Source organism: Sceloporus occidentalis, unplaced genomic scaffold (genome assembly GCF_023333645.1).
Source record: "Sceloporus occidentalis isolate IW3139 unplaced genomic scaffold, rSceOcc1.0.p SCAF_6, whole genome shotgun sequence".
Taxonomy (NCBI): domain Eukaryota; kingdom Metazoa; phylum Chordata; class Lepidosauria; order Squamata; family Phrynosomatidae; genus Sceloporus; species Sceloporus occidentalis.
In genome coordinates, this window is record NW_028316986.1 from 65,114,995 (window position 1) to 65,142,548 (window position 27,554).

Below are 27,554 nucleotides of genomic sequence, written 5' to 3' on the forward strand. Positions count from 1 at the left end.
TTGCGTTCAGGATAACACTGGATTATGCTTCCAATTTCAGTCGTGTGATATCCTCCATAGACTCATAGAATCGTAGAGTTGGAAGAGACCGCAAGGGCCATCCAGTCCAATCTCCTGCCATGCAGGAAATCTAAATCAAAGCAAAGCTAACAGATAGCCATCCAGCCTCTATTTGAAGACCTCCAAGGAGGGAGACTCCACTACACTCCACATGATTAGCAAACATAAAACCCAAAGAATAGTGCAATAAATGTCATTTTTATTATTGAATAAATAATATTAAATAAATAAATGTGGTTAAATAAATAAATATCATTATTAAATAAATTAATGTAGTCAAATAAATAGGTATTGTTATTAAATAAATAAATGCTGTTGAATAAATATTATTAGATAAATAATTGTTATTAAACAAATAAATAAATGTTATTGTTAAATAAATAAATGCTATTAAGTAAATAAATATTGTTTGCATGGTACACAAATGCTGGGCTCCAGATGTGAAGGGACTGGAACATGGCAACCACCTTAAAGAGCAACAAGAGCAACAGCAGCATGAGCACCAGCATCATCCTCTCCTTCTTCCTGAGTCCTCCTCTTCGGAGGAGGTTCCGGGGCTGGCGCGCGCTCCCCTCCCTTTGACGTCACGGGCTGGAATTCCTCTCCGGCGCGCGCCTCCTGCCTTTGCTTGCTCTGCTCTGAGTCCCTGAAGAGGGAGGCAGGGAGAGGGGCGGGGAGCGCCTGGCGGTCTGGTCCAGAGCAGGCAGCTGGCGCCCCTTCCCTGCCTTCCTTCCTTCCCTGCTCCCTCGAGGCAGCAGCAGGTCGTGCTCTCTCTCCCTGCAGCCCCCCATTGCAAGGCGCTCTCTCCTTCATTCAGAGACCTACCTTCCCTGGTCCTCCTTGTCTGCTGGGGTGAGCCTCCCAGCTTGGAGGCGCCAGGCTCTCCAACCATCTCTCTCTCTCTGTATCTCTCTCCTGCTGCTGCTGCTGCTGCTGCTGCTGCTGCTGAGTCCCTGCTGCTGTCGCCAGGCAGCGGTGAGTTCTTGGGGTTTTTTGGATTGGGGTGGATGGGGGGGGGGGTTGCAAAGGGAAACAGCCCCTCACACAGACAGACTCTAGGATGACAGGCGGGTGGGTTGGCTCCTCTGAGGCTGCATCCACACTGCACAGGTAATCCGGTTTGAAACCACTTTGGATGCATCCCCACTGCAGAGATAAACCTGTTTGGTGCCTCTTCAAAGGCTGCATCCTCACTGCAGAGATAATCCGGTTTGACACCGCTTTAAAGGCTGCATCCTCACTGCAGAGATAATCTGGTTTGACACCCCTTTAAAGACTGCATCCTTACTGCAGAAATCATCTGTAATCTGCCCTGGCTCAAGGCTATGGAATTCTGGGAATGGTAGGAGCTCTGGTGCCACAACAAATGATCATTCCCAGAATCCCATAGCTTTGAGCCAGGGCTGTTAAAGTGGTGTCAAACCGGATTATTTCTGCAGTGTGGATGCAGCCTCCTGAGGGACTGCACGTGTTTTCCCCAAAGGGACAGAAGGGTTCATCCTGGTACTCCTGTGTAATATTGGGTATGTGAGGGAGAAGAAGTATTTTGGAGGGGGGATGTCTCCTCTGTTGTTTGGTCCTGAGTTTTTGCTTGTTAAGAAACCCTTAATGGATGCCTTGGAAGGCATGACAGGAGGAAGGCGGCTTATCTGCCCAAGCTGTGATTTGGGAAGGAGCCCTGGAGCCAAGGAGGAGAAGCGGCTGTCATTCCAGAAGGAAAAGGTGCCTCCAGTTCAGGCTCTCTCTTGTCTTCCTCTTCTAGTGTTACCTGTGAAGAGGATCATGCAACTTAGTCCTTCTTTCCCTTCTTAATGTTGTTTTATTGGGAGAGGGGGGATGTATGCTTTGCAAGGGTGCATCTGCACTGTAGAAATAGTGCAGTTTGGCACCACTTTAACTGCCATGGCTCCATCCTACAGAATCTAGGGATTTGTAGCCTTATGAGGCATCAACACTCTTTGATGGAGAAGGCTAAAGGCCTTGTGACACCACAAACCCCAGGATTCCATAGGATGGAGCAACAGCACTGAAAGTGGTGTCAAACTGCATTATTTTTACGGTGTAGACTCACCTTAAGCCTTGCTGCCTTACTTTATCATCAAACCACCTCATCCGTGGACATTTACAGGAGGTCTAGATGTAGCTCTCCTGTACACTCCCACTAATGGGTCTGTCTTCAGAGAAAATCCATGAAGGAAAAACTGATCACGATGCCTTTGAATTGTGGGCGGAAGGAGACCCCGGTTTGGAAGTGACTTTCGTGACAAGCGAAAAGGTAGAAAAGGCTGTAGGAGAACACAGGAGGGTTACAAATGGAAGACTGTATTGTCCGGACACCATCACCAGCCCCAAATAAGTTTCTGTTGTGATCATACATAAAAGGCTAGTAAGCAGTGATGGTCTGGAGTATAATGGCAGCTTGAAAGGGAGCAGGTGGGTTGCCAGGGAAAGAAAAAAGAGACAGTGAGGTATACATCTGCCTGATCATAAAATTCACTTCCCTTGTAGATGGGTTATGGTTATTCTATGGCGTGTACGCCATGCACACTCAGAAACATGCTCTTCTATTAGCTATATGCACCTGACATTGATCTAGATCCCAGGATTAAAATCACAGAATCCTAGAGTTGGAAGAGACCACAACGGCCATCCAGTCCAACCCCTGCCATGCAGGAACTCACAGTCAAAGTATCCCCACAGGTGGCCATCCAGCCTCTGTTTAAAGACCTCCAAAGAAGAAGACTCCACCACGCTCACTCTTTAAATTAAAGAGACTGACTGAAATGAATTTCTTAGTGTTCTCCAGTTTAGAAAAGATGTGAGAGAGGAGGTAGAGATTTCCATGTCCCTGTAAGAAAGTATGTCAGTGTTGGATGTTAATGTACCCTGTACAGTTTACTGGCCAGAATTGCCAAATGCCTTGAGCTCTCCAGCACTTTCTGCCTTTGCTTGTCTGGTAGTAACAACTGATATGTTTAGTACTATGAATTCAACAGAAGTAATCTGGAGTCATGCCTGTTAAAAGAGCAGCTCTCTTATCTACCAAGATTATTAGGAAAAACTGTGGATTCCAGATAAAATGGTAATCAATGGCTGGAGAGAGTTATTATGTAAAACGGTTTGAAGAATTTCCAGTTTATTAACATAGAGACAGTAGAAATTACGTAAGCAGCCATAAAGGCAATAAACCAGTTTTGATATACATTTTTTCCGGAAATCTTCAGGGGTGTTCAGTATGTGCGAATGCTCATCTAGATGAATCCTAATAGATTAATTTTAGCAGATATTTCTTGTTTGACTGGCATTATGTTCAAATAAGCCTGGATATTTTGAACCGACAGGCAGCCTGATAGTGGCCCCTTTGTTAGTTGCTGGAACGCAAACAGATGCTTGCACTGCAATAGGTATCATAATGTCTTGTGTGAGAGGAGCAGGGCAGAATAGTCACAACAAAAGCATAATTCTGAGGAAGAGGAATAACAGAAGGCAATAAGGGTGTGAACATGACTATAGTTTGTACAATGGTGGGAAGAACATGAACAGGAGATTAAGAAACTTGTGGCATACAAAGAAACGGAATGGGTGAGATTCAGACAGTCATATACTCTTTGTGTGCAATGCATAGCTAACCAGTGGAATTCACTGTTGCAAGATGTGGTGACTGTCACCAACTTAAATAACTTTAAATGACTTTTAGTGACATTGGTGCATGGCTGTCACTAGCTACTAATTGTGATGGCTACATGCTTTCCCTGGATTAGAGGGACTGTGTCATCTGAATATTAGTTGTTGGACAACAACGGAGAGTGTTGTTGTTTGCAGGAAAGGAATACTGAAGTTTTACCAGTTTCTTCCTCTGAAATGTAGCTTACAGCACCTGGTATTTGTTGGCACTCTCCCATCCAAGTATTAACCAGGGCTGACCCTGCTTAGCTTCCAAAATTAGACTGGATCTGGTGCCTTTAGGCATTTAGGCTCAATGAAGCAATTATTCCATCCCACTGGGGTTGCCATGCCTCAGAGTCGTTTTATGGCAAAGAGAAGCCGTGCTTCATTTTCACCTTACTTTAGAGGGAATAGAATTGATTCTTGCCCCCCCCCCCCCCAATCTTCAGGATCTTTTTGTGGAAAAAGCAGACCCTAATTTGCTGCTGAAAAGTTGCTGGATGGAAATTGATACTACTTTCTCTTGCAGTTGTTTCTGTGAATCAGTAGAAGACAACGAGTGATGATACAAGTAGAGACACACTGCAACTCCTTTCTTCCTGCACCACACGTTTTTCACAGTCAGATGCTGCACATGGCCTCTGACTTTGGAGATAGGTGGATGTGTATATATTGGCAGGCCTATTTAGTCCAAAATAAGAAAAGTCAGGTGAGCACCAATACAACGATTGAATGTAGTACAGGTATAGCATTCTTTCCACCATCAACTTCCTGCCACTTCCTACATTGAAGAAATTTCTCTCAAGTTAATACTCTCATCTTCCATCACGAAAATACACTTTTTTCCTGATTGGTAGCTCAGAGGAAGGCTGAGGCATAGCTTCTTTGAACAAATCTTGCGAAGAAAACCCCATGATAGGTTCATCTTAAGGTCGCCATGGGTCAGAAACAACTTGAAGGCACACAGCAAGAAAGCTATCTATTGTTCTGCAATGTCACATGTAACTGTTAAAAAGGTAAAGGTAGTCCCTTGTCGTGAATGTCTAGTCATAACTGACTAGGAGGCGGTGCTCATCTCCGCTACTAAGCCGAAGAGCCAGCGCTGTCCAAGGACTACTCCAGTGGTTATGTGGCCAGCATGACTGCACCGAACGCTGTTACCTTTCCACCAAAGTGGTACCTATTTATCTACCTGCATTTGCATGCTTTTGAACTGCTAGGCCGGCAGAAGCTGGTACTAGTGACAGGAGCTCACCCCATCAAGCAACACCCGGGCCTCAAAATGCCAACCTTCCGATCGTCAGAATTGGTGTCTTAACCACTAAGCCAATGCATCCCCCTGTAACTGCCTGTTACATGTGACATTTGTAGGTGTGTTCTTCTTGCTCAGATCAAGATGGCAGCTGAAGAAGAGAAGCTATGAGAGGGAGAAATGTGTACATGTGAAATAGTAACATGATATGGACGCACCATTCTCATGCTGAGAATTCATCTGTTTTCATGGAAAATGAAGGTCTAGGGTTATTATTCTGAGGGAAAGAGCAAAGTGGTCATCTTCAGGGAAGCATTTCTCAGAAAATGAACTGATATGTGGAAGATGCACCTTCAGAGACAGATGACTGTTAGTGGTGAAAGACATGGTGACTAGGAAGTGAGAGTGGATGGTTTCTGACAATCATGTTAGCGGTATGGTTTTTGGTCTTGTGTAAAGACTGATGTAATGTGTGCAGAGAAAGTTTTAGATAGTGTGAGGAAGGAACTGAAAAATATAGTATACATTGGCATCAGTGATATCAGTAAATGTAGTCATGAGGTCCTGGAAGAATAATTTCGGAGCTGTGCAGACTGGCATTTTGGGCTGGCTTGGGGGCGGAGTTGGGGTGTAGCATCTATATGACACACACCCCAGCTCTGCCCCTAGGGCAGCATGATGCTGCGCTACACAGTGTCACGGTGCTCCTCTGGCGCTGCATACATATGACACAGCCCTGAAGGAGCACCGCCTAGCTGTAGCAACGCAGCTATCATGCCCTTTGCAGGGCGTAAAAAGGAACCTCTTTTTGTGGCTCCTTTTTGCCCCCTGCAAAGGCCAGATTGGGGCCGCAGCGTGCAGTTGTGCCCCAATCTGGCTGTGTACAGCCCCTTAGACTGGTTGGTAGGATGTTGGAAGTCCAGTAAATAGTGTTTCCCAAAAATACTAACTCATCCAAGCTCAGGTCTAGCTAGACATACAGAGCAAAGGAGGAGAGAGAGCGAGAGAGAACGGCAGCCTTCAGTTGAACCAAAATGGTAGAACCAGACTACTGGCACTAATCATCAACAAGATCATAAGATTTTAAAAGTGTCGTTAGGTGAAAGAGGGAGGGAGGGAGGGGCAAGCAGGTCTGGAGAGCATCCACTTTAGCATGAAATATCCTTTAAGAATGACATTGTAAATTATTCTTCAGATAATTTACATCAACAAGGCTCATGTAAATATTTGTGTAAATAAATAAATAATAGCCTAAAAAGAGGCCAAAACTAATTGGAAAATTGTAATGAGCAAAATAACATATACTTCATCTGCAGGGGGACACATCATGTTATATATGATAATGTAACTATGTACAATGTTGATATATAGGTGTATATGCCTGTTTTGTGTGATAATGGGAAGCCTCAAAGTGGAAATGAGAGATACTTGATTTGTACTGAAGTAATCTAAATGGAGAGGGCATATCAGAAACTCTGTTGTGATTATTACTCCTGGAAATAATATCTATGGAAAACACAGTAAAGAACATAATGGGTTGGTACTTCTCTTTGTGAATGATATAGATTCCAATAAACTAGAAAATTTGAGAGAAGAAATTCACTGACAGAATCACTAGAGCAATGAATAAATACATGTACTATGGTCAAATATCTATAAAGGACAACCTAAGACTACATTTAGTGCCGAGGACTAATAGTCAGGTCTGGGTCAACCCCTGGTCTGGCTCAATCTCTGACTCTGAAAGCTTGGCACCATTAATTGGATATATATTCAGCTACCCCTGCCTCTTCCTCAATACTTGATTGACGCATAGCATTGTCAGCAAAGAAAACACTAACAATGAAAGATTGTTACTAAGAAAACACTAAAAATATGATGATGTCCAACTTATTCTCAAGGTCTAGCTGTAGCAGTGAAAGTCTATGTCCTTTGGCCGGCCTAATTGCCTAATTATACATTGAAAAATTCAGTCAGTTATCTGGAGTCCACTTTCTCCCCCAAGTTAAAAAAAATGAAATGTTGCAATATATTGGTCCAGCAATATATTATCAGTTTCTGGTAATTCACTCTCAGGCTTGAGAGCATTGCAGTGACTGATTTAACCAGCTCCAATGGAGACCATACACTGAGTCAATATTCCATATGGGAATGTGATAGCTTGTCCCCAGCCCTTTTAATAAGATGGACTGTAGTTTCAACCAACAGCAAAATAAGCTTACTGTAACCAATCAGAAATTACTTAGAAAGGCAGTAGCTGATCAGAAATTACTGAGCAAAGCAGCTCCGTCATCCTTCAAAGGAGATAGCCAGGTGAGACCTCTTGGCGAATGTATACAATGGATTAAAATCAGAATGTGTCCTAGATTCAGTTGCATTAGTTAGTGCAAGACATCACAAGTTTTTGGGGGGAGGAGTTGGTCCTCTTCCTGAAGTGTCTGTCTAGCCTTATCTCATTTTACTTGCTGCCTACAGATTGTAACTGTATCTCATATGCTTTCAGCCTGCAAATGTAGAAAGAAAGCAACCTATCTCACTTTTTCAGGTTTCCTGCAATCCGCTTGGAGGTCAAAGAGTAAACTTTTGAAACTGCAATTCAGAATCTGATTGAATTGTATTTTATATGTTGGAACTCAGCAGAGCGCCCAAACATATTTTTTAAATAATTAAATAAACTGTAGTGCTTCCTCCCAGCCTATGTCTCCACTTGAAAGGCAAATGTGTGATTCACTGACAACACTGAATCCCCATCCTTCAACAAATCCCTGCAAAGTTACAGGAACAGATTTAGAAAGGTGTTATTATGACCCTGTCCTGCTTGTGGACTTCCCATAGGCATCTTGGTAGCCACTAGAGAGGGTTTTGGCCAGATGTAACACATTTCTTTCTATGATCTTACAACAGCTCTGTCATTCTCAAAAGCTGTCATGAACGGCTGGCATCTATGCTGTGTGACAGGGATGGAGAATGTGTGAGTCCTCCAGGTGTTGCTGGACTGTATCTCCCATCATTCCTCACTTTTGGTAGTCTGCTTAAGACTGATGAGATCTGTAGTCTAACAACATCTGGAGATCCACATGTTCCCCCATTCTTGCTTTATGGCCTTGATCAAACTGATAAATACATTCAGACACACACACTGAAATTTACATCACATTGTTCTTTCAGCTGAAGATGTGCAGGGCAGTTCAATAAACATCTAAGCAGGACTAGCATATACTGAGATTAATTAGACCTACTCCCAAGTAAGTGTGTGAAAAATTACAAGGTAACTTGGTAACCTGTCATGATCACTAGGAGTGGCCATGCTAGACAGTCAGGAGCTGCCTTGGACATCTGAACTCAGATATTGTATGTTCTTCTAATGTACCTCTTAGCTGCATCTTATATCTAGAAATGATAGCATTTTACAAGTATCAATGTGGTGTGTTGCTGTTATCAAACTGGAATTTTAGATGTTCTCTGGGGAAGGGATTGTAGAGAAACTGTGCCAGTAAGAATTGCATGCTACCAAGGATTATTCTATGAAGTGGGTCCAAGCAATAAAATATGGGGAGAAATTGACATATGCTTTATTTGCCTTTGGAAAACCAGTTTTGTGCAATGCTCTCATTTTTAATGTTCTAGGAAAATAAGAATGAAAGAGGTAATGTCTAATAACAGTACAACGAGTATATCTCAAGCAAGGAAAGCAGTGGAACAGTTAAAAATGGAGGCATATCTGGACAGGATAAAGGTAAATTTAAGGTCATAATTATGTTCACAATATAGCACTTCGTGACAATACATTAATTTTTATGTGGTTGTTTGCAATTCACCCTTCCTACTAATGGAACAGCTTCTTGTGAAGTTTGGTGTACCATTCATGTTTACTAAAATCACAGATTTGAGATGGATCAGATCACACCTAAATTATTCCTTGATAAGCACTGCAGCCACCACTCTCTATGGATAAGGCTGTCTCTGATGGTAAAGACTATTTTTTCCTTTAAGGCAAGGAAAAGGTACATTATTTCCATTCCCGAAGAGTCAGCAGACTTATTAAACGTCAGCCTTGATGCTTCCTTCTCAGAATACAATTTATTTTTGCTACATTGAACAAAATAGCATTTGGCGCTCTTTTAAAGTGATGCTGTTCTTTCGATTTCTTGTTGCCATACAAAGAACAGTTAGCCTGCAGCAGCAAATTAAATGATAGCCAAATCAATGACAGCCCAATGTGGTGTTTAAAAACTGACAAACACCTAATCCTGCTATTTTCCTTCCTTGCAGAGTCTTTCCTTGGTAGAAACTGAAACTGGGAGAGTTCAATTGTGGCAGAAACAAGTCTCAGAAAACACTACCATGAGCACATATTAACTGAAAATGTTAAGCAGATTTTACATGGAGATACGTGATTGCAATTTTAGCCCATTTTTACTTATCCCAAATATTGGCTATGACTGTTCTACAAATTTAAATTAGCTTTCAAATGAAATGGCCAACTTTACAGTAATTATTACACTTATACTTTGTTGTTTTCTCATGCTTTTCTTTGCCTGAGGTGCTACCAGGTCCCTCCCAAATATGTGTTCTTATGAGTGGATCTATAAACTAAGGCTAAGTTGTACCCTTCCATGCAGTGCACTGTAAGAGCTTAAGAGATATTTACAATTTAATTTTTCAGAACTTCATGCTAGATAGTACAGTCAGGCCTCGGTATCAATAGATTTTTTATCCACTGATTCAAGCATTCACTGTTTGAAAATTTTGAAAAAAATGTATACTTTCAAATAGCAAACCTTGATTTTGCCATTTTATATATGGGGTACCATTTTACTATGCCATTGTGTTTAATGGGACTTGAGCATCCATGGATTTTGTTATCCATGGGGGTCCTGGAACCAAAACTTGGTAGATACCAAGGGCGCACTGTACATAGAGATTAACAGCATAGCTTTAAGATGTCACCTGTCAGTATTATCCCTCTTTGGGCCACATTTCATTCTTGTGAACTTTGTAAATATTACATTCTGGCTGACAAATCATGAAAAGAGAACAGTAGGGCCAAATAGGAAGCAAGTTAAGTATAATGAGCATAGAGGAGAAGTGAAGAAATTGCATCAGGATTTATATAGCTTCCTGCCCAGATATTATCCTTACCTGATCCAGAAAATGGTCTGAAACTGTATAACGTACTTCTGATTTTAAAGCTTAACACATCTAGTCCTCTATTCAACTTGGGTAGTAGGCCAACTGGGGAGAACATGTAAAACAATGGCTGCATTTTGATAGTCATGTTTTTGTTTATTAAAGTGAGATATGTTCAGGCCTCTTCCTCATCCACAGAGATTAAACTGAGAACTCTTTCATTAGCTATCATTTCATCTAAACCAGAAAACTATGGTTCCCAGCTTTGGAACAAGTCAAGATATTAAACCAACCAAATTTCAAAAGGGACTTAAATATTCTAGTTCATTCCAAGGTTAGGGACCATAATTTCCCAGTTTGGACCAAGCTGAGAACTATGGTTAGATGCTTCCTGGTTTACTCATATACAAAGGGTTCTTGTAGCACTTTTTTTTAAAAAATTTTTTAAAGTTTATTGGTTAAAAACAAGCATAACAAACATAACAAAACATAAATAAACATAAACCGTATCATACTATCCATCACATATATATTACAACTATACATACAGTTACTACAACATACTACATTTAAAAACCCTTCCCCTCCCTCAAATCAAAGACAGCTGTCTGTTATGTACTTTCCTTATTGACTTAACATTTACTTTATACTTGATCAGAAAAAAAAGAAAAGAAGGAGAAACATATATATATATATATATATATATATATATATATCTTCTTTCGCACACTTCTCATCACCAGTATTATTATTTCCTTTGTGTAGAATCTGTTCCATCTTTGTGACTAAACGTTGACTTATAAGTTTATATCAGCGAGCACCTTGTATATATCCAGTTCTTGTAGCACTTTTGAGACTAACTATGCAAAAGAATAGCAGCTTCATTTCATACAAAAGAAGTTGTAGCATAAGCTTTGGTAGACTTGGTCTACTTCCTTAGAGGGTTTAATTATAGTTCTTATGAGGAGCCATGAACAGAACAGCTGTTCCATACCCAATGAGATGTAACTGTGTTACATAAATAAGACTCCACAGGATTCATTTTTTAAAAATAGAGCTAATAAGAGCAATTGCTATAATACAGAAATGAATACACTATTGTTAAATAGTGAGGGGTTCCATTTAAAAAAGAAAGAAAGTAAGAAAGGTTAGAGAAATCATTAAAATTATGAGTGATTGAAGTAACCGTTTAATGTTTGAAGCTACCCTATGGACTTTCAAAACTGCTGTAGATCTGGCTGCCTTCCTCTTGAGAAACACTGATTTTTAGTAGTACAAGTTTAAGACCACAAACAATTATGTATGGCAGCTAATGTCTCTTTTCTTTCTTTCTTTCTTTCTTTCTTTCTTTCTTTCTTTCTTTCTTTCTCTCTTAAACTGTGAGAGTATTGTTAACTATTTCTGAAACAGTGTTGTGAGATCAACACTGGCATTAGTGAGATGTTTGTGGATGGGCTCCTTTTAGACACAAAGGAAAAGCAGAGTGGGTGTTGTTGCAAGAACAGTAATTATGTCTCTCTTGTCATGCAAGGTGACTGTAGTAATTGCAGCATTTTCTCTTGTCACTGAATCTTATAATTATAGTGTAACTAACAGGATTATGTTCTAACTTGAGTTGTTTTTAATCACCTCCTTTACTCTGAAATGTAATGATAAAATTCCACAGTTCTTTAGTTGCCAACTCTCTTTTGAATCACAGATATTTAATACTGTAACTCAAAGTTCTTGATAGTCATTTCATCTTGAGAGAGAGGTGGACCTTCTGACAATACAGATTTACAGTATACAAAAAAGGAGCAGGGAAGGAGAATGTGTGTCAAGTTTTCAATTAAAAACTGAACTGGGATTTGTGAAGGAAATTTCACCCTTCACTCCAATGCCTTTCTTTACACTGAATGACTATTTGTCAATTGTGAAGTCGAAGGCTTTCATGGCCGACATCCATAGTTTTTTGAGGTTTTTTCGGCCTATGTAGCCATGTTCTAGAAGAGTTTATTCCTGACGTTTCACCAGCATCTGTGGATGGCATCTTCAGAGAATGCTCTGAAGATGCCAGCCACAGATGCTGGCGAAACGTCAGGAATAAACTCTTATAGAACATGGCCACATAGCCCGAAAAACCCACAAAAAACATTTGTCAATTTTTTGTTTATCAAATGGAATAACTAAAACTAGGCGTAACTTAGCTGGTTTAAATCAACATGCAAACAAGCACTTCCCCCCTCCATGCAGAGAAGGCTGGCCTATTGGGACAGATGGAGCACTGTTCCTGCAAGTTCAGGCTAACCTCAGCCAGCCTACTTCTGCCTGCCTCCATACATAGAACCATGTGGTATTGTAGCACGTCATTTCCTACCTGGCCCATGTGCATTGATGGAGCAACAACAAGAACAGTCCTTCAGTCTTGCTTTTGCAGAATTCTGCAGGCAAGTCCTTCCCAACAAAGGCCTCATTCCCACTACCTTTTAAACCAGATTGTGAATCGGTTTGAACCTGTTCAAACAACCCTGGTTCCCACTTAATTTGAATCTCTGAAGCAATTCCAAGAGGGGGGCCATGCACTAGACCCATTTTACCTGTGTCTTTTTGACACTGACTTTTTCCACTTTTTTAATAAATCGAATCTGCGCAAGTGTGAACCACGTGCGGATTGGAATTGATTTAAATTTGCCCTTCATCTGGCAGGAGCGGGTCCATTTTGAATAAATTCATGTCTGAATGTGAACCATAAGTGGATTATTTTGGAAGGGAAAAATGTGATTGGGGCAAATGTAGTGGGAACCACACTCCACTGTCGAATCGATCCATCGATTCAGATCATACACCGATTTATCTGTAAGTGGGAATGGGGCCAAAGATTCAGGCATACACATAATTTCCACGCACGCACGCACACACACACACACCACACACACACACACTTCAAGGTACAGGAATATCTTCATAAAGCTGCAGCAACCTAGCAATCCATGCAGCCCAGGCATTAGCACACCACTGGCCTGAGGCAAAGGCCTCCCTGCCCATTTGAGTCCCCATCAACTGGGGTATTTTAATACCACTGTAACTGTGGTGGCTGCATCATACAGAATCCTGAGATTTGCATTTTGGTGAGGCAGTAGAGCTCTCCGGCTGAGAATGTTAAACACTACCAAACCCACAAAACCACAGCAATTAAAGTGGGATCAAAATGTTATGATTGTTTAGTGTGAAAACAGCTTGGGCATTATCAGTCTTTCCTTCCCATGCTTTGTTGCCACCCTCTTCTCATTGCCATAATATAAAAAGCCAATTTACATGTTTTTATTTTAGTATGACACCTTGTTCATTTCTCTATAAATGTAATCAGTGCCTGAAAAATCAGTATGAATATCGATATGACACATCAGTCATACCTCTACAGTAGTAGTGGGTGCCTGGAAAAAAATGCTCATGTGGGCCTTGTCATTTTGGTGGTTTTTTGGGGACTTTGTACCAAGGAAGATTTATTTATTTGGATTTATATCCCACTTTTCTGTTGGGATGGAATCCAAGGTGGCTTCCAGATTGGCTTCCAGATGGCTTCTTGTTTAAAACAAAACCATTATTGAACCAGTTAAAATCCATTTAAAACCTAATTATTATTAACAGATTAAAATTTACAAAATACAGCACACCACTTCATACTTACTGAAGGTAAAGGTTTCTTCTTTGACAAGGTTGTCAAGTCATGTCTGACTATAGGGCAGCGGTTCCCAACCTTTGTTGGGCCGTGACCCCCATTGGGGATTAAAGTCCTGCCCGTGGCCCCCCTGATAGGTTGGGAGGCCAGGAAGGGGCGGGATTTTCGGCTGCATACAAGCCCCAGCAGTCTTTGCGTCCGGAAGTCCCGCCCCTTCCCAGCCTCTCAACCAATTAGGGAGGCCACCAGGGGAGAAGGGGCAGGACTTCCGTCCGCAAAGGCCTCTGGCTACATGACCATCTGCTGGGGATGCTTTGATTTGGATTTCCTGCATGGCAGGGGGTTGGACTGGATGGCCCGTGCGGTCTCTTCCAACTCTATGATTGTATGATTCTATGAAAACAGATTGGTACAGTGCACCTGCGCCATACATGGGCACACTATACGCATCTTTCAGCTTATGCTGAAGCTGCCCGGGCAATACAATGAATGCCATGCGTGCCCTGGCATGTCACCATGCCCAAGCCCCATTATATTCAATGGGGTGCGAGCATACGCGTTTTTCGCCTTACGTGGGGGTCCAGAACAGGTCCCCTGCATAGGGTAATGGTTCAGTGTACTATTACTTCCCTCTGTCTAGACACGATTCAGCCTAGAGTTGCATTGGCTTTCTTAGCTGCCACATCACATTGCTGACTATTGTTCAGCCTGTGGTCCTCTAAGATGCCTAGAACCTTTTTGCATGTACTGTCATCAAGCCAGGTGTCACCCATCCTATATCTTTTCTTTTCATTTTTACTGCCAAGTTTTCATTTTGACCCAGCTTTCTAATCTGTTAAGGTCATATTGAATTCTGATCTTGTCCTCTTGGTTATGAGCAACCCCTGCTCATTTAATGTCATCTGCAAAATTGATAAGCATGGCCTCTATTCCATTATCCAAGTAATCGATAAAGGTGCTGACTAGTGCTGGGCGTAGGACAGAACCCTGTGAAACCCCGCTAGTCACTTCTCTCCAGAATGAGGAGAAACCATTGGTGATCACCCTTAGACTCGGTCAGTCAGTTACATTGTCTAGCCCACATTTTACTAGCTTTTTTGCAAGGCTATCATGGTGGATCTTGTTAAAGGCCTTACTGAAATCAAGATACACTACATTTATAGCATTCCCTTCATCTACAAAATTTGTGACTGTTAAAAAAAAGAGAGATAAGATTAGTCTGGCATGATTTGTTTTTGAGAAACCCATGCTGACTTTCAGTGATTTAGTGAAACAGATGGTGTGTCTGTCTGTCTGCGCACACGTGAGTGCATGCACCTTTAGGTCATGTGTTGACTTATGTTGACCATGAATGTCATAGAGTTTTCTTAGACAAGGAATACTCAGAGATGAATGTGCCAGTCCCTTCCTCTTAATATACCTACAGCACCTGGTATTCATTGGTGGTCTGCATCTGTGGGAATAGAAAAGAAAAGGCCAATTCCAAGTTAGGATGCTGCCAAGCTGTAGAAATATATTTCACTCAAGAAAGTTGAATTTATCTGGATTTCCCTGGACTTGGAGTGTGACACAGGCATGTGCAATGTGGTGGTGACTGACATCTGAGTTAATATTCATAGTTGCTACACTTAATTTTTTAAAAGTTGGTTGTTGTTGTTGTTAACCACCCTGGAGTTCATCTCGACTCATGGCAACCCTGTGGATGAGACATCTCCCAAGACCCTCTCCTCTACTACTCTTCCCAGTTTCTGCAGATTCATTCCTGTGACCTCCTTAACTGAGTCAATCCATCTAACATGTGGTCTTCCTCTTTTCCTAATTCCTTCCACTTTTCCCAACATTATTGTCTTTTCTAATGAGTCGTGTCTTCTCATGATGTGACCAAAGTACAACAGTCTTCGTTTAGTCATCTTTGTCTCCAGGGAAATTTCAGGCTTGATCTGCTCTAGGATCCACTAATTTGTTCTTTTTGCTATCCATGGTATCCTCATCACTCTTCTCCAGCACCACATGTCAATTGAATTCATTTTATTCTTGTCCATTTTCTTAACTGTCCAGCTCTTGCATCCATATATGGTAATGGGGAATACAATTGCTTGTATGATTCTGATTTTTGTGTTTAGTTGTATATCTTTGCTCTTTCGGGCCTTTTCTAGTTCTTTCATAGTTGCCCTTCCCATTCTTAGTCTTATTCTGATTTCTTGACTGCAGCCCCTGTTCTGATTTATGTTTGATTCCAGGTATAGGAACTCTTTTACTATTTCTATTTCCTCATTGTCTAGATTGAACTTGTGAAAATCCTCCATGGTCATTAGTTTTGTTTTCTTTATATTACAGCTTCAAAAGATGTTGTTTTGTCATCTCCCCCCCCCTTTTTTTTTTTTTTTTACTATTAAATGTTCACAAGATACTGTATTTACATCAGGACTTTCAAGTTTCCCCATTACATTGATTAAAGTGTAAAAAAGAAAAGGGGAAAAAGCCCACAGTTTGAATTATCTAAATAGCCATCCTATGAATGGGAATCAGTACATTAAAAATTGGAGTGAGAGATAGTGTTGATTTGTTCTAGGCTGACATGCAAGATAACAGAACTAATTTGTACTGGTATTTTTCATGTTGTATTTACAAGTATACATTCTCTCCCTGGCCTGTTCACTAGACTTTTACACAAAGCCCAAATCTATAGTTTTTTCCCCTAATTGTGTTGATATGCTTCCATCCATTAAGTCTGATTCAAGAAACATCTTGTCTTTTGCTTTGCGGGCTGACAGCCAATGGAGCACAGGTGAAGATGTCATAACTGGGGATTACCCCAGGTGAAGCCAAATATGGAAGAACATTTTGTGTTCTTTACCCCATGATGCTAATTGGTGGAGTTTATTCTTTATTAGCAGGGTTCACTTGGAAATGACAAACACTCTCATAGCAATTATTTAATTTCTAGAAAAAGAGATGCCAGGTCTCTAGACAAGATGAGGGGATGGGCAAAACAGAAAACTAGATTTACCTGGCTTTCTCTCTGAGGAAAGACCTTTTGGCTTTTTCCTCTTTTCCTTAGTGGGCATGAGCTGTCCACTATCATTGCTGTCCTTACATGGAAAGCAACAAGTCTGAAAAGAAGTTCCTTTTCACATGGAGACTCTCCACATAAACAAGGATGCTAGAAAATCAGAATTCATCCTTGCATGGGGACTCATCATATGAGTAATTTTCAAAGAAGTAGCCATGTTAGTGTATTACAGCCAAAAAGGGGGAAGGAAGAGGGAACTTCTTTTTAGATTTATCGTTTTCCACATGAGAAAGGGAGGATATCCATCGTTATTGCTTTGGACCCGGGAAGTACCGCTTGAATAAGGTATATGTCTGTTGATCCCCTTTTTAGTGAAATGAACAGAAGTTGATAGAACCATTTCCAATTCAGTTTTTAAGGGGTAAAGGATAAATCATATACTAGTTACTTTCATGTCTCAAACAAAGATGAAAAAAATGAAAATAACTTTGAGGGTTTTTTTTAAATACATACCTGTGTTAGTCTTTTTCAGCATAAAATGAGAAAGGGCTATAGATGAATGAATCAAGAAGTGCCTTTGAGACTAACTGATTTATTTTTACATTAACTTTCTCTTAGAAGGGATGGATTATTATGAGAGATTATTATTGGAATGAAAGGCCTGTTAGACACTCTATTCACAGCAGAGGTACCTGTCTTAGGATGCTGTGTTTGAAAAAAGCAAATTGCAGGCAAAAAATAATTTTAGAATCCTCAACATGAGGAACATTTATTAAAGAAATACATTCTTGGATAGCAACAGCCTGATCCTTTATAAAGTAATCTAAAAGAGAAAAAGATGTGAGGGAGGCATGTTGCAGCATGCCCTCCCTCATCCAAGAAGAGATGGAAAGAGAGCAGAGGGTTTCAGTCTGGGCCAGTTGCTTTTCTTTTACAGAAAAGGGCAGTCACTTAATTAACCCTGACTGGGCCAGACAGTGTTATCTACCCAAAACCTTTTTGGGATAGCTGGCTAACAGAGGAAGGGAGAAAAACAGGAAGGAAAGACAGCAGATCTTAATCCCTCTCTGTCTAAAACGTCTCATCCCTAGTGGACAAGAGGCCAGCAAGTACAAGCACAGGGACTGATGTTTCTTCCAGCCCTTTCATGGATATAAATATACTTCTTCAGAGCCCTGAAAGACTGATATCCACAAAAGCTGATGCAAAAATAAACCAGTCTCAAAAGTGCTAGTAGATTCTGTCATAATTCCCCTTCACTTTGAGCTTTAACAATTGGGACCTATCTTATATACTCAACCCAACCACCTACTCCCACCAGTGCAAGAAATCTGTTGCTACAGCATCCCTGATAGACAGCCATCCAGCCTCTGCTTTTAAAAGTTATAATGCAGGAGAATCTGCTACTTTTGAAGTCTATTTTATTCTTGACCAGTGAGCAGGGCTGGCTCTAGGGTTGGGCCAGCGTCATGTGGGGCTTGTTGTTTTTATTGTTGTATACTGTATTAACTCTGCTGTTACCTGTCTCAATCCTCAAAGCGGAAGAGGTGGGATATAAATAAATATTTATTTTTATTATTATTATTGGTATTTGGCCACCCTAGGTGAGAAATATTTTGGCACTCCCTGTCACCCCTCATAATTATTTTCACCCCTTGATTTCTACTGTTTCATTTGTTAAAGCTAAACATGACATAAAACTTAGGTCCCAGTCTCTCATCATAGTACTAAAAATTAGTCAAAATGTAATGAGTTTTCACTTTAATATTGCTTAATTACGCAAACAAATTATACAAAAAAAGCTGCTAAGCCGCCCCTAAATTTTGTCTCCGTAGGCGGCTGCCTAGTTCGCCTATAGGGATGAGCCGGCCCTGCCAGTGAGTATATTTAGGTCACAGTTGGCTTGCTGCATTTACATTGCGTTGGGCAGAAAGATCTATAAGCAATAGAGGCAAAACCAGAAGTTATGTTTGAGTGGTTCTAAGTTGTAGTTTCTTAAAGGATATGTACCCCAACTGAAATTTAACTTGACACTTTACTCAGTCACCATGTGGAGTGGGTTAATGTTTGTTGTATTTTCACTGCCATTGTCCATTCTGCTCATGTATATCCAGGTTACTATTTTTGAACTATGTATAGTTCCACCAGATTGTCAGAATGTACTATTTGGTGTTTCCTTTAAACTAAAATAAAGACTAAAAATAAAGAGGGCAAAGAGATGGATACTTGAATAAAATCTTTGTCTGTTCATTCCTGTTGCTCTGAAAAATTTTCAGGGACAGAAAACTAGCCTGTGAGCCCCTTCAAAATTTCCCACTTCTTTTGAAAATAAGAAGGTTGCTTAGAAGACTTAGAATAATAGGGAGCTCAGGTGGCGCAATGGTTAAATGCCATTACTGCAACCACAAGGTTGTGAATTTGATCCCAGGGCTCCAAGGTTGACTCAGCCTCCCATCCTTTCATAGGTCGATAAAATGAGTACCCAGAGTGTTGGGGGGCAATTGGCTTACAGACTAAATTGCTTAGAGAGTGCAGGTTTCACTGATAAGCGATATAGAAATGTAAATTCTATTGCTACAATGTAGATACATACAGAGCCACTACCTATAACAGAGGCATCGCTATTAATTAGTCCCAGAGCACAAAGCCTAACAAGATATTCAAATACAGTGGACCCTTGTTATACTCTGGGGTTTGGTTCCAAGATCCCCTGTGGATAACAAAATCCATGGATGCTCAAGTCCCATTAAATATAATGACATAGCAAAATGGTGTCCTTTATAAAAATGGGAAATCAAGGTTTGATATTTGAAATTTATACTTTTTTACAAATATTTTCAACCATGGATGCTTGAATCCATGTATAAAAAATCCATGTAAAGGAAGGTCCAACTGTATTTCACAAAGCAGCACATTAATGATACAGTTTTATGTACCTTAGCTAACTGCTTTTCTTTTGTTTCCATTTAATTTTAACCAATTGAGAGTTTAATGGAAGTCTCTTGAAGATTCTCACCTCAACTGTAAAAGAAAAAAAAATCAGATGAAGGAAAAGCATAGCAAGACACATTAGGGATTGTTAGGTATAGTGAGACAGAAGAATTTTTATTTTTTCATATTAACAATGAATCCATTTTTGTTTGAGGTTCTCCCCACTACTTCCTTTGTGAACACCATTTTCAGATTGGTGTTCACTTTTCAGATAGTCGATGTACACTAATTGCAGAGAGATAAATGGCATGCCAAACTGAACCTATACATTGGCTTTAATGTACCGAAAAGAAAATGGGATGGCATGCTGTGTATTCCTTGTTTTCCTATCTGCTGAATCAGAAGGCAACATGCAGGAGGCAGATTTCTGCTTTTGTTGGTGCAAATGGATACTTTACGGAATATTCTAAAACATATCCACCATCAACACTGTGCCAGTATAATGACAATTTCTTAGGTTTGTGTCTCTCCCCCTCCCTTTTCTGTTTATTTTAAACTCTTCTAGGTATCCAAGGCTGCTGCAGATTTATTGGCATATTGTGATGCTCATATGGGAGAAGACCCTCTTATTATGCCAGTGCCTGCATCTGAAAATCCCTTCAGGGAGAAGAAGCTCTTGTGTACTATCCTTTGAATTACCTTACAGTTAAAAATGTCCTTTGTGAAAATACATTACTGATGGTGCATGCGTTTTCTGGAGACTTCTTCCATACAATAATTTAATCCAAAATTGACTGTTAATAAGAACACAGTACATTTTAAGTGAGTGTAGATATTTTAAATGGAAAATTGATGTCAATTTTTTTTCTATTGGTGTTCTTTTAAATATTTCTGTTGTCAGCTGTTTGTTTTATAATGAAAGAACTTTATTTGGTTTGAGGTATGTGATAATTACATTTTCTCAGTTAGATTTTGTTAGTATGATTATTTGTGAGAGAGACTCATACCAAGATGAGCAATAGCTACTTTCAACATTTGAAAACCTTTCTTTTAAAGAAGGAGAATTCAGCAGAAAGTATGGTGCTTGATGACATTTTAAACATGGGAGCTTCTGAAAATCTATTTTTTTCCTCACCAACCTGTTGATAGCGTTTGATCTGCAGGGCAGCTGTACCTTAAGAATTGGAAGCTGCTTTATACCAAGTCAGATACTTGCTCAATATTATCTATTCTGACTGGCAGCAGATGCCTCTGGTTTTGAATAGAAGCCTTATTGCAATCCAGTTTAGAGATGCTAGGGACATTTCCTATTGAGCTCCAGTCTTTCGATTGCATCAAAGACGATTGTAAGTGGAGATTTTCTCCCCTTTTATTTCATTACAAAGACAGCAAGCCAAACTGAGACCATACTGATGTAATCCCACTGATCAAAGTGGTACACTGGAAGATTAGCTGGGCCAGTGTGGGACACAGTATAAATGAGGAATTGCTGCACAGAGTTCCACACATCTTTTCAAAAGCATTGATTCTACCACATCTCAACATGACTTTAATATTTTTTGTATTCCAGTTCGGACACCAAATACCAAAATTGCTAGAAATCTGCATGTTTCTAGTATAATTCAGTATGCATTAAGCAACTGTTTCCTATGTTTGTTCTTCATCTTGGCTCTTACTCTTAACTGTTCCCTTATGTTGGGGCCAAATTGAGGCAAAAGGCTAAACATGCATCCCAACCTCCTTTTGAGATAATCAGGTAGCACGACTAAATTATATTGTTAATTTATTTTATATTATTAATTTGTTTTAAGATATGAGCTCAGCATTGTTGCTATGTGACCTCAGTTATTTTCTCTTCACCTTTTAATATTTTAATAAAGGTTACTATGATTTGTGATCGTTGCACTTGTAATAATCTGCCTGCCTGTTTGATTTATTGTTTTTGTGTGCCTTCAAGTCGTATCCAATTTATGGTGACCCTATCATGTGAGCTTTTTGTTTTTTGCAAGATTTGTTCAGAAGGGGTTTGTCGTTGCCTTCCTTTGAGGCTGAGAGATTGTGACTTGCCCAACATCACCCAGCTGGTTTCCATGGACGAGTGGGGATTTGAACCCTGATCTTCAGAGGCATAGTCTAGTGCTGAAACCATTACAACACCCTGGCTCTTTTTGAGTTATATAATGTGTTTAATAACTTGGGGCTGAATTCCACTTGTGCAAGAGATTCAGTAGGTGAGATTGTATTTGAAGCTAGAAGAGAATAAGTTCTGCCAGCGTACTTACCCAAAGGATCCCAGAGGTCAAAGAGAAGCCAGCTGAGAGAGAAAGGGAAGTGTGGCTGGCTACTGGCAGTGTGAAGGAGCCCAGGGGAGATGGAGCTGCACTGTCTATCAAAATTGTTGTGTAAGCTATTACATCCTTATGCAACATCAGGGGAAAAAAAGTCTTTACACTGGGGTAATCTCCAGTCATGACAGCATAAATCTCCAAGATGATTCTGGCCATTATAAGATTTTAGGCAAATCTTACTTTCTCAGCCTCAGTTTTCTGTCATAGTTGGAGTTGTCATATTCCAGTTGCTTAAGTCTGGATGAGATAATCTGCAAATGTACTTAACATAAAAATATAACGTATGATTGGTTGATGTTTTTAAGCATTTAAAAATGCAATTTACTTTATATCATTCAGAGGAGCACAAGGCTTCTGGATGCAACTGAGTTCTGGATATGGACCCTAGGGAGCTGTTGGGAGCAACTTTGGGTGGGCAATGGTATCAAATTTAGGGAGGATTTTCTTTCTTTTCTTTTTTTGTGACCTTTTGGGGATCACTAAACTGCCAAAAAAATTATAAAGGAACAGAAGTGGCTGGAAGTCCCCTTCTGCTATAGAAAACTAAGGCTAAAGTCCTGGCTCAGGCTCTTAGCCATGACTTCATAGCTATGCTTTAACTTTCCATCCGACAATTGAACCCCATCTTAAAAGCCAGCCAGCCATCTGGAGTGATGGAGGTCTGTTCTGCTGGTGATTGGGGTGCTGCTGGATGACATGGCCAGTGCCTTCCTGCCAGTGAGTGAAGTTGCAATGAAGAGTTGTGACAGGTCCTCATCTGCTTCTTGCAGTCAGGAGGGGGCTGATAACATTATCCTGCTGTGCCTCCGTTGCTTCGGACAACTTTTAAGGTGAGTTGCAGGGTAACATCTTTCACTCATACCACTTCTGTAGATCTGACTATCCTTTTTTTAACTAAACAAAAATTATTAAGAAGAAAAAAGATTGAATAATCCCATAGTGTTTTTAAGAGATTGCAATGGAAAGTGTAGTTGGCCTGGCAGTTCCATCCCCTCGATTCCAATCACTCACCTTGCCTTTCCCCCCTCAGGTAGCTGGGCCTCAAGGTGATCACTGAGTGTGATGGATGTATGCTAAAATGAAACCAATTTTCTTTGTTAATTATTGAATTACCACATATACTCAATATAAGTCAACCTCATGTATAAGTTGAGGTCAGGTTTTGGGAACAAAATTATGGATTTTGCCATGACCCATGGATAGGTCGAAGGTAAAACTTGGAGGCTCCTTTAGTGTGTGTATGTGTGTGTGGCAAGAGAGACTCTCATTGATGCTTTTTGCTTCATTGTTTCAGCTTTCATTTCAACCAGACACGTGGGTGGAAGAGGGGCTCTGAAACAAACAGATATCAATCAGTCACTCAGAACTTTTCTGCTTGGCTCCAGAGAGAATTATGCTCCTCTCCACACCGCATGGGGAAAGAGCTGCTATCACATTACCATAGTGACACGTAATTAAGTTGACCTGGGATTTTGGAGTCAATTTTTGGGCATAAATGTTTACACTTATAGATGAGTATATACAGTAAAACATTCAAACAGAGAGATAGAAAACAAAAAAAATGTGAAGGTTTTTTTATCTAGCAAATAAAATAAGCATGTAGCCTTATGCTGGCTTCACACACAAACAGTAAGTCCTCGGTTTCAAATAAAGTATTATTATTATCATTTATTTATAGAGCACCATCACTGTACATGATGCTTTACAAGAAAAAAGAACATGGGGGAAAAACAGCTCCCTGTCCTCAGTCTTACAGTCTAAAGGCATAACACACAAGGAAAGGGGATAGTAGTGAGGTAGGGGATTAAGTCCAGCAGAAACTGCCTCTTCTTCTCTCCCTCCAAGGCCATGGCAATGGCAGCTGGAATGGAGGGAAGGCCTTTCATCTTCCTCTGAGACTAGGCGTGGCGGAATTGTGCCTGGCACTTGTCCCTCTCCAAGGCCATGGCAATGGCCGTTGAAGTGGAGGGAGGGCCCTTCATCTTTCTCTTCAGTTTCAAAGAAAGTAACACTTCTTCCTGAACACTCTCCACATTCTAAGTTCTCAAAACCCTATTCATATCCTCAATTGACTGTTTAACAGATCAGAGTCAAGGGCTGCATCTGCACTGCAGAAATAATCCAGTTTGACACCACTTTAACTGCCATGGCTCAATTCTATGAAATGATGGGAATTGTTTTTTTGTGAGACATTTAGCCATCTTTATTGGAGGGCTTTGGTGTCCCAACAAACTACAGCTACATTTGCACTGCAGTAATAACCCATTTTTATACCACCACTTTCATTGCCATGGTGCAGTGCTATAGAATTATGGGATCTGTAGTTTTGTGAGACATTTAGCTTTCTCTGTCAGAGAGCTCTGGCACCACTACACACTACAATTCCCAGAATTCCATGGTGTTGAGCCATGACAGTTAAAGTGGTGTCAAACTGAATTATTACTGCAGCCTACAATGTCTTGAAAAGAGTTGGAAGAGACCACAAGGGCCATCTAGTCCAATCGGATTATTTCTGCAATGAGGATGCAGCCTAGAATATATCCTTTCCCTCATATGCTCCCTCCACATCATATCATGAGCTGCAATTGGCTAGTTCTACCTAGGCTGGCCCAGCTTCTTGCTTCACAATAATGTTAGGAATCATATGGAAGGAGGAACAATTAAAGTTGCTATATATTTCATTAGTAACAGCAACATCTGCGGCCATTGCTATGAGAGTAAGTCAGTCGACACTAATTGATCTTTACTTGCATTAGCTATTAGCTTGGCATATTGTGAATGGACAAGATCACACAAGATGTTTTTATGAAACTTGAAAAGAATGTGTTGATAATCCACAAAAAGAAAACCCTGTTTAACCTCTAAAAAGAAGCAATCACAAACCAACATATTAATGTTGGCTATAAAAGAAATTCAGAAAGCATATTGTCATAATAGCTTTATTAAACCAACCAATACCTATGCCTGCTCCCAAGATCCTTAGACGTCTTCATCAGGCAGGATGTTTCAAAAAGCATGAAAATGGGAAATAGGATCTGCAGACTCACACATTAATGAGTTAAGTCAGTGGTGGTGAACCTATGGCATGCGTGCCAGAGGTGGCACTCAGAGCCCTCTCTGTAGCCCCAGCTGTTGCCCCAGCACAGGGTTCACCAGAGTTCGTTACTAGAAAGCCGGAGGGATGCAGCACTTTGCAATAAATAAGTAGGTTTGGGGTTGCAGTTTGGGCACTCAGTCTCTAAATGATTCGCCATCACTGAGTTAAGTGATGGTAAAGCAATAATGGTGTTCCTTGCCTGTTTAATCTAGTACACTAAAACACTTGTACACCAAGAGTACTAAACTTGCACTCCAACTATAAGTATTACATGGAGTTAAAATAAGTGCAGAATGAGATAAATATAGCAGGCAAATTTCCTTGGTTATCTTTTTTTTTTTTAATTATGTATTTGTTCTTCAAGGCATTACCTTTTAAATGCAATTTCTTGGCTTAGCCTCCATATTAGTTAGACAAAGAAGTTTAATATAATTATTAAGCAAACACTACAGAGCTTTCCATTCTCATTTGTAATCAGATGTACTTCTACACTCTCCTGCCTTTGTCCGCTGCTTCAAGAGCACTAAAAATTCCCATAAATAGCCTCCAATATTTCTATTCTTGCATATACCCTTTTCAACAGCTGCAGGGTATGTGGTGCGTGTAGGGAAACAAGGATTTTTCTGTCTACAGGCAAATGTATGTGGGTGGGGTGGGAGAGCCAACTGCCACAAGAAATTAATATTTCATAGCATGCCATTTTGCCCACACCTCCCCTGGATACCAGAATAAAATCATAATGACTGCCTCTTAATTAATTGTGAATTTCTGTATTGGGCTCTGAATCCTAAATACAAAATCCAAGGCAAAATCTTGCATGAGTAGCAGCTTCAATTAGTACTGCAATGATCCCCCCCCCCCCAATACCTCACATCTATTTATTTATATACATCTAAGATTGAATTTTAAAGGGTATTTTAACAGATATGGCCATTTTTAGATAATGCTTTATGAAAGCAAGAAAAAACAATGAGTTGCTTCCTTCATAATAAGCTCCACCAGGGAACCCTTTCTACATCATAATTGATTTAATTTTAACAAGGCAGCGCCAGTTACTATGGCAACGTGTTTACTTCTCTTTTTTCAACTGATGTAGGTCTAACCGGGACAGTGATCATGGAAAATATAGGCCATAATGCAGTGTTGCCTCTCTTTTAGTCATTCTTTATATCAGTGACTATTACGTTCAAATGTTTTTAAAACATAGCATATCTCAGTACCAAACAGGAGATCAGTTTTAGAAAGAAAGAAAAAATATTGATTACACAACACTCTGACCTGACAGTTTCATCTAGATGCCACCCAGCATGCAAGAACAAAACAGAGGCTTGTGGAAGTACCACTACCATGGGGCACAATCTTCGGCAAAATGGGTATTTTGAGTCAGAACAGAGCCATTGCTGTTAGAACACTCATCCCTATCTCAGATAATGACTCTGGAAGAATGTCATGATCAGTGGCATCAAAAGTCACCATTGGAGTCAGAGAGAATCAAGGAGCTTGGCTTTCTCCATGTCCTCTCCTGGCGTTTGTCATTCACCAGGGTGACCAAAGCTGTTTTATTACTAGACTAAGCTGCTGCAGACCTAGATGCAAGAAGAGGTTCAATAAAGACGCTAGCAATCTTAAGGCTGTTCAGTGAGTTAATGCACACTGTTCGAACCAGAAAGATGTGATCTTACAGCTCATGTTCCTAGCCCAAACATTTCCTTATACTATTTGTACATTTAACTATTATTTTGCCTAATGTTTCTATTAGTGGTGTGACCTAATACTGAGTGATCAGAACACCACAGTAGCAGGAATTTATTTATTTATTTATTTCACTTATATCCTGCCTTTCTCCCAAAATAGGATGTTGTATTATAGCGTGTACATTTTTCTCTTGACCTGGCAATTGCATCTATGTAGAAGAAAGATGTCTATCAAACAGCATTTCCACAGCTATCATTCTAATTCTAAACTGATTTCAAATGTTTTGTAGGTTGATTTATTGCTGCCATCTGCTGGATGAAGAAATAAAATTATCTACTTGGTCAGCAAAGGGGGACCGGAAGCTTTGATCATTCAATTCTGTTATAAGAGGCTATGGAAATGGTTAAGTATTCAGTAGAATGTTAGTTAAATACAGTCTATTAGTGTAAGTACTTGCAGAATATTACTGTCATTTCACTCTTCACATAACTGGCTGATGGGAAACTTGTGGATCAGGAAACAACAGACAACGGAGCAGCGGTGAAAGTGATGATGGCTGTCTCTGCTGGGAATGGCTACCTGATCCAATAGCTCCCACTCCCTCCAGATGGTTTTGAAATGCAGGTTCTCACAGAGCCACTTTATTTGGACACCCATACACCCACAAAAAACAAAAGCATGCCCAAGATTGTGATGAGTATTTA

At 40.2% G+C, this 27,554-nt stretch overlaps 1 protein-coding gene across 1 annotated transcript; it reads left to right on the forward strand.

Moving 5' to 3' along the window:
• Nucleotides 1–845: 845 nt before the first annotated feature.
• On the forward strand, nucleotides 846–21,615 carry GNG4 (G protein subunit gamma 4). Its single transcript, XM_089528410.1, has 3 exons — nucleotides 846–1,035; nucleotides 8,606–8,714; nucleotides 20,276–21,615. Exons 2-3 carry the CDS (start codon nucleotides 8,616–8,618, stop codon nucleotides 20,402–20,404), a joined length of 228 nt encoding a protein of 75 aa, XP_089384536.1. The 5' UTR covers nucleotides 846–1,035; nucleotides 8,606–8,615; the 3' UTR covers nucleotides 20,405–21,615.
• Nucleotides 21,616–27,554: the final 5,939 nt, after the last annotated feature.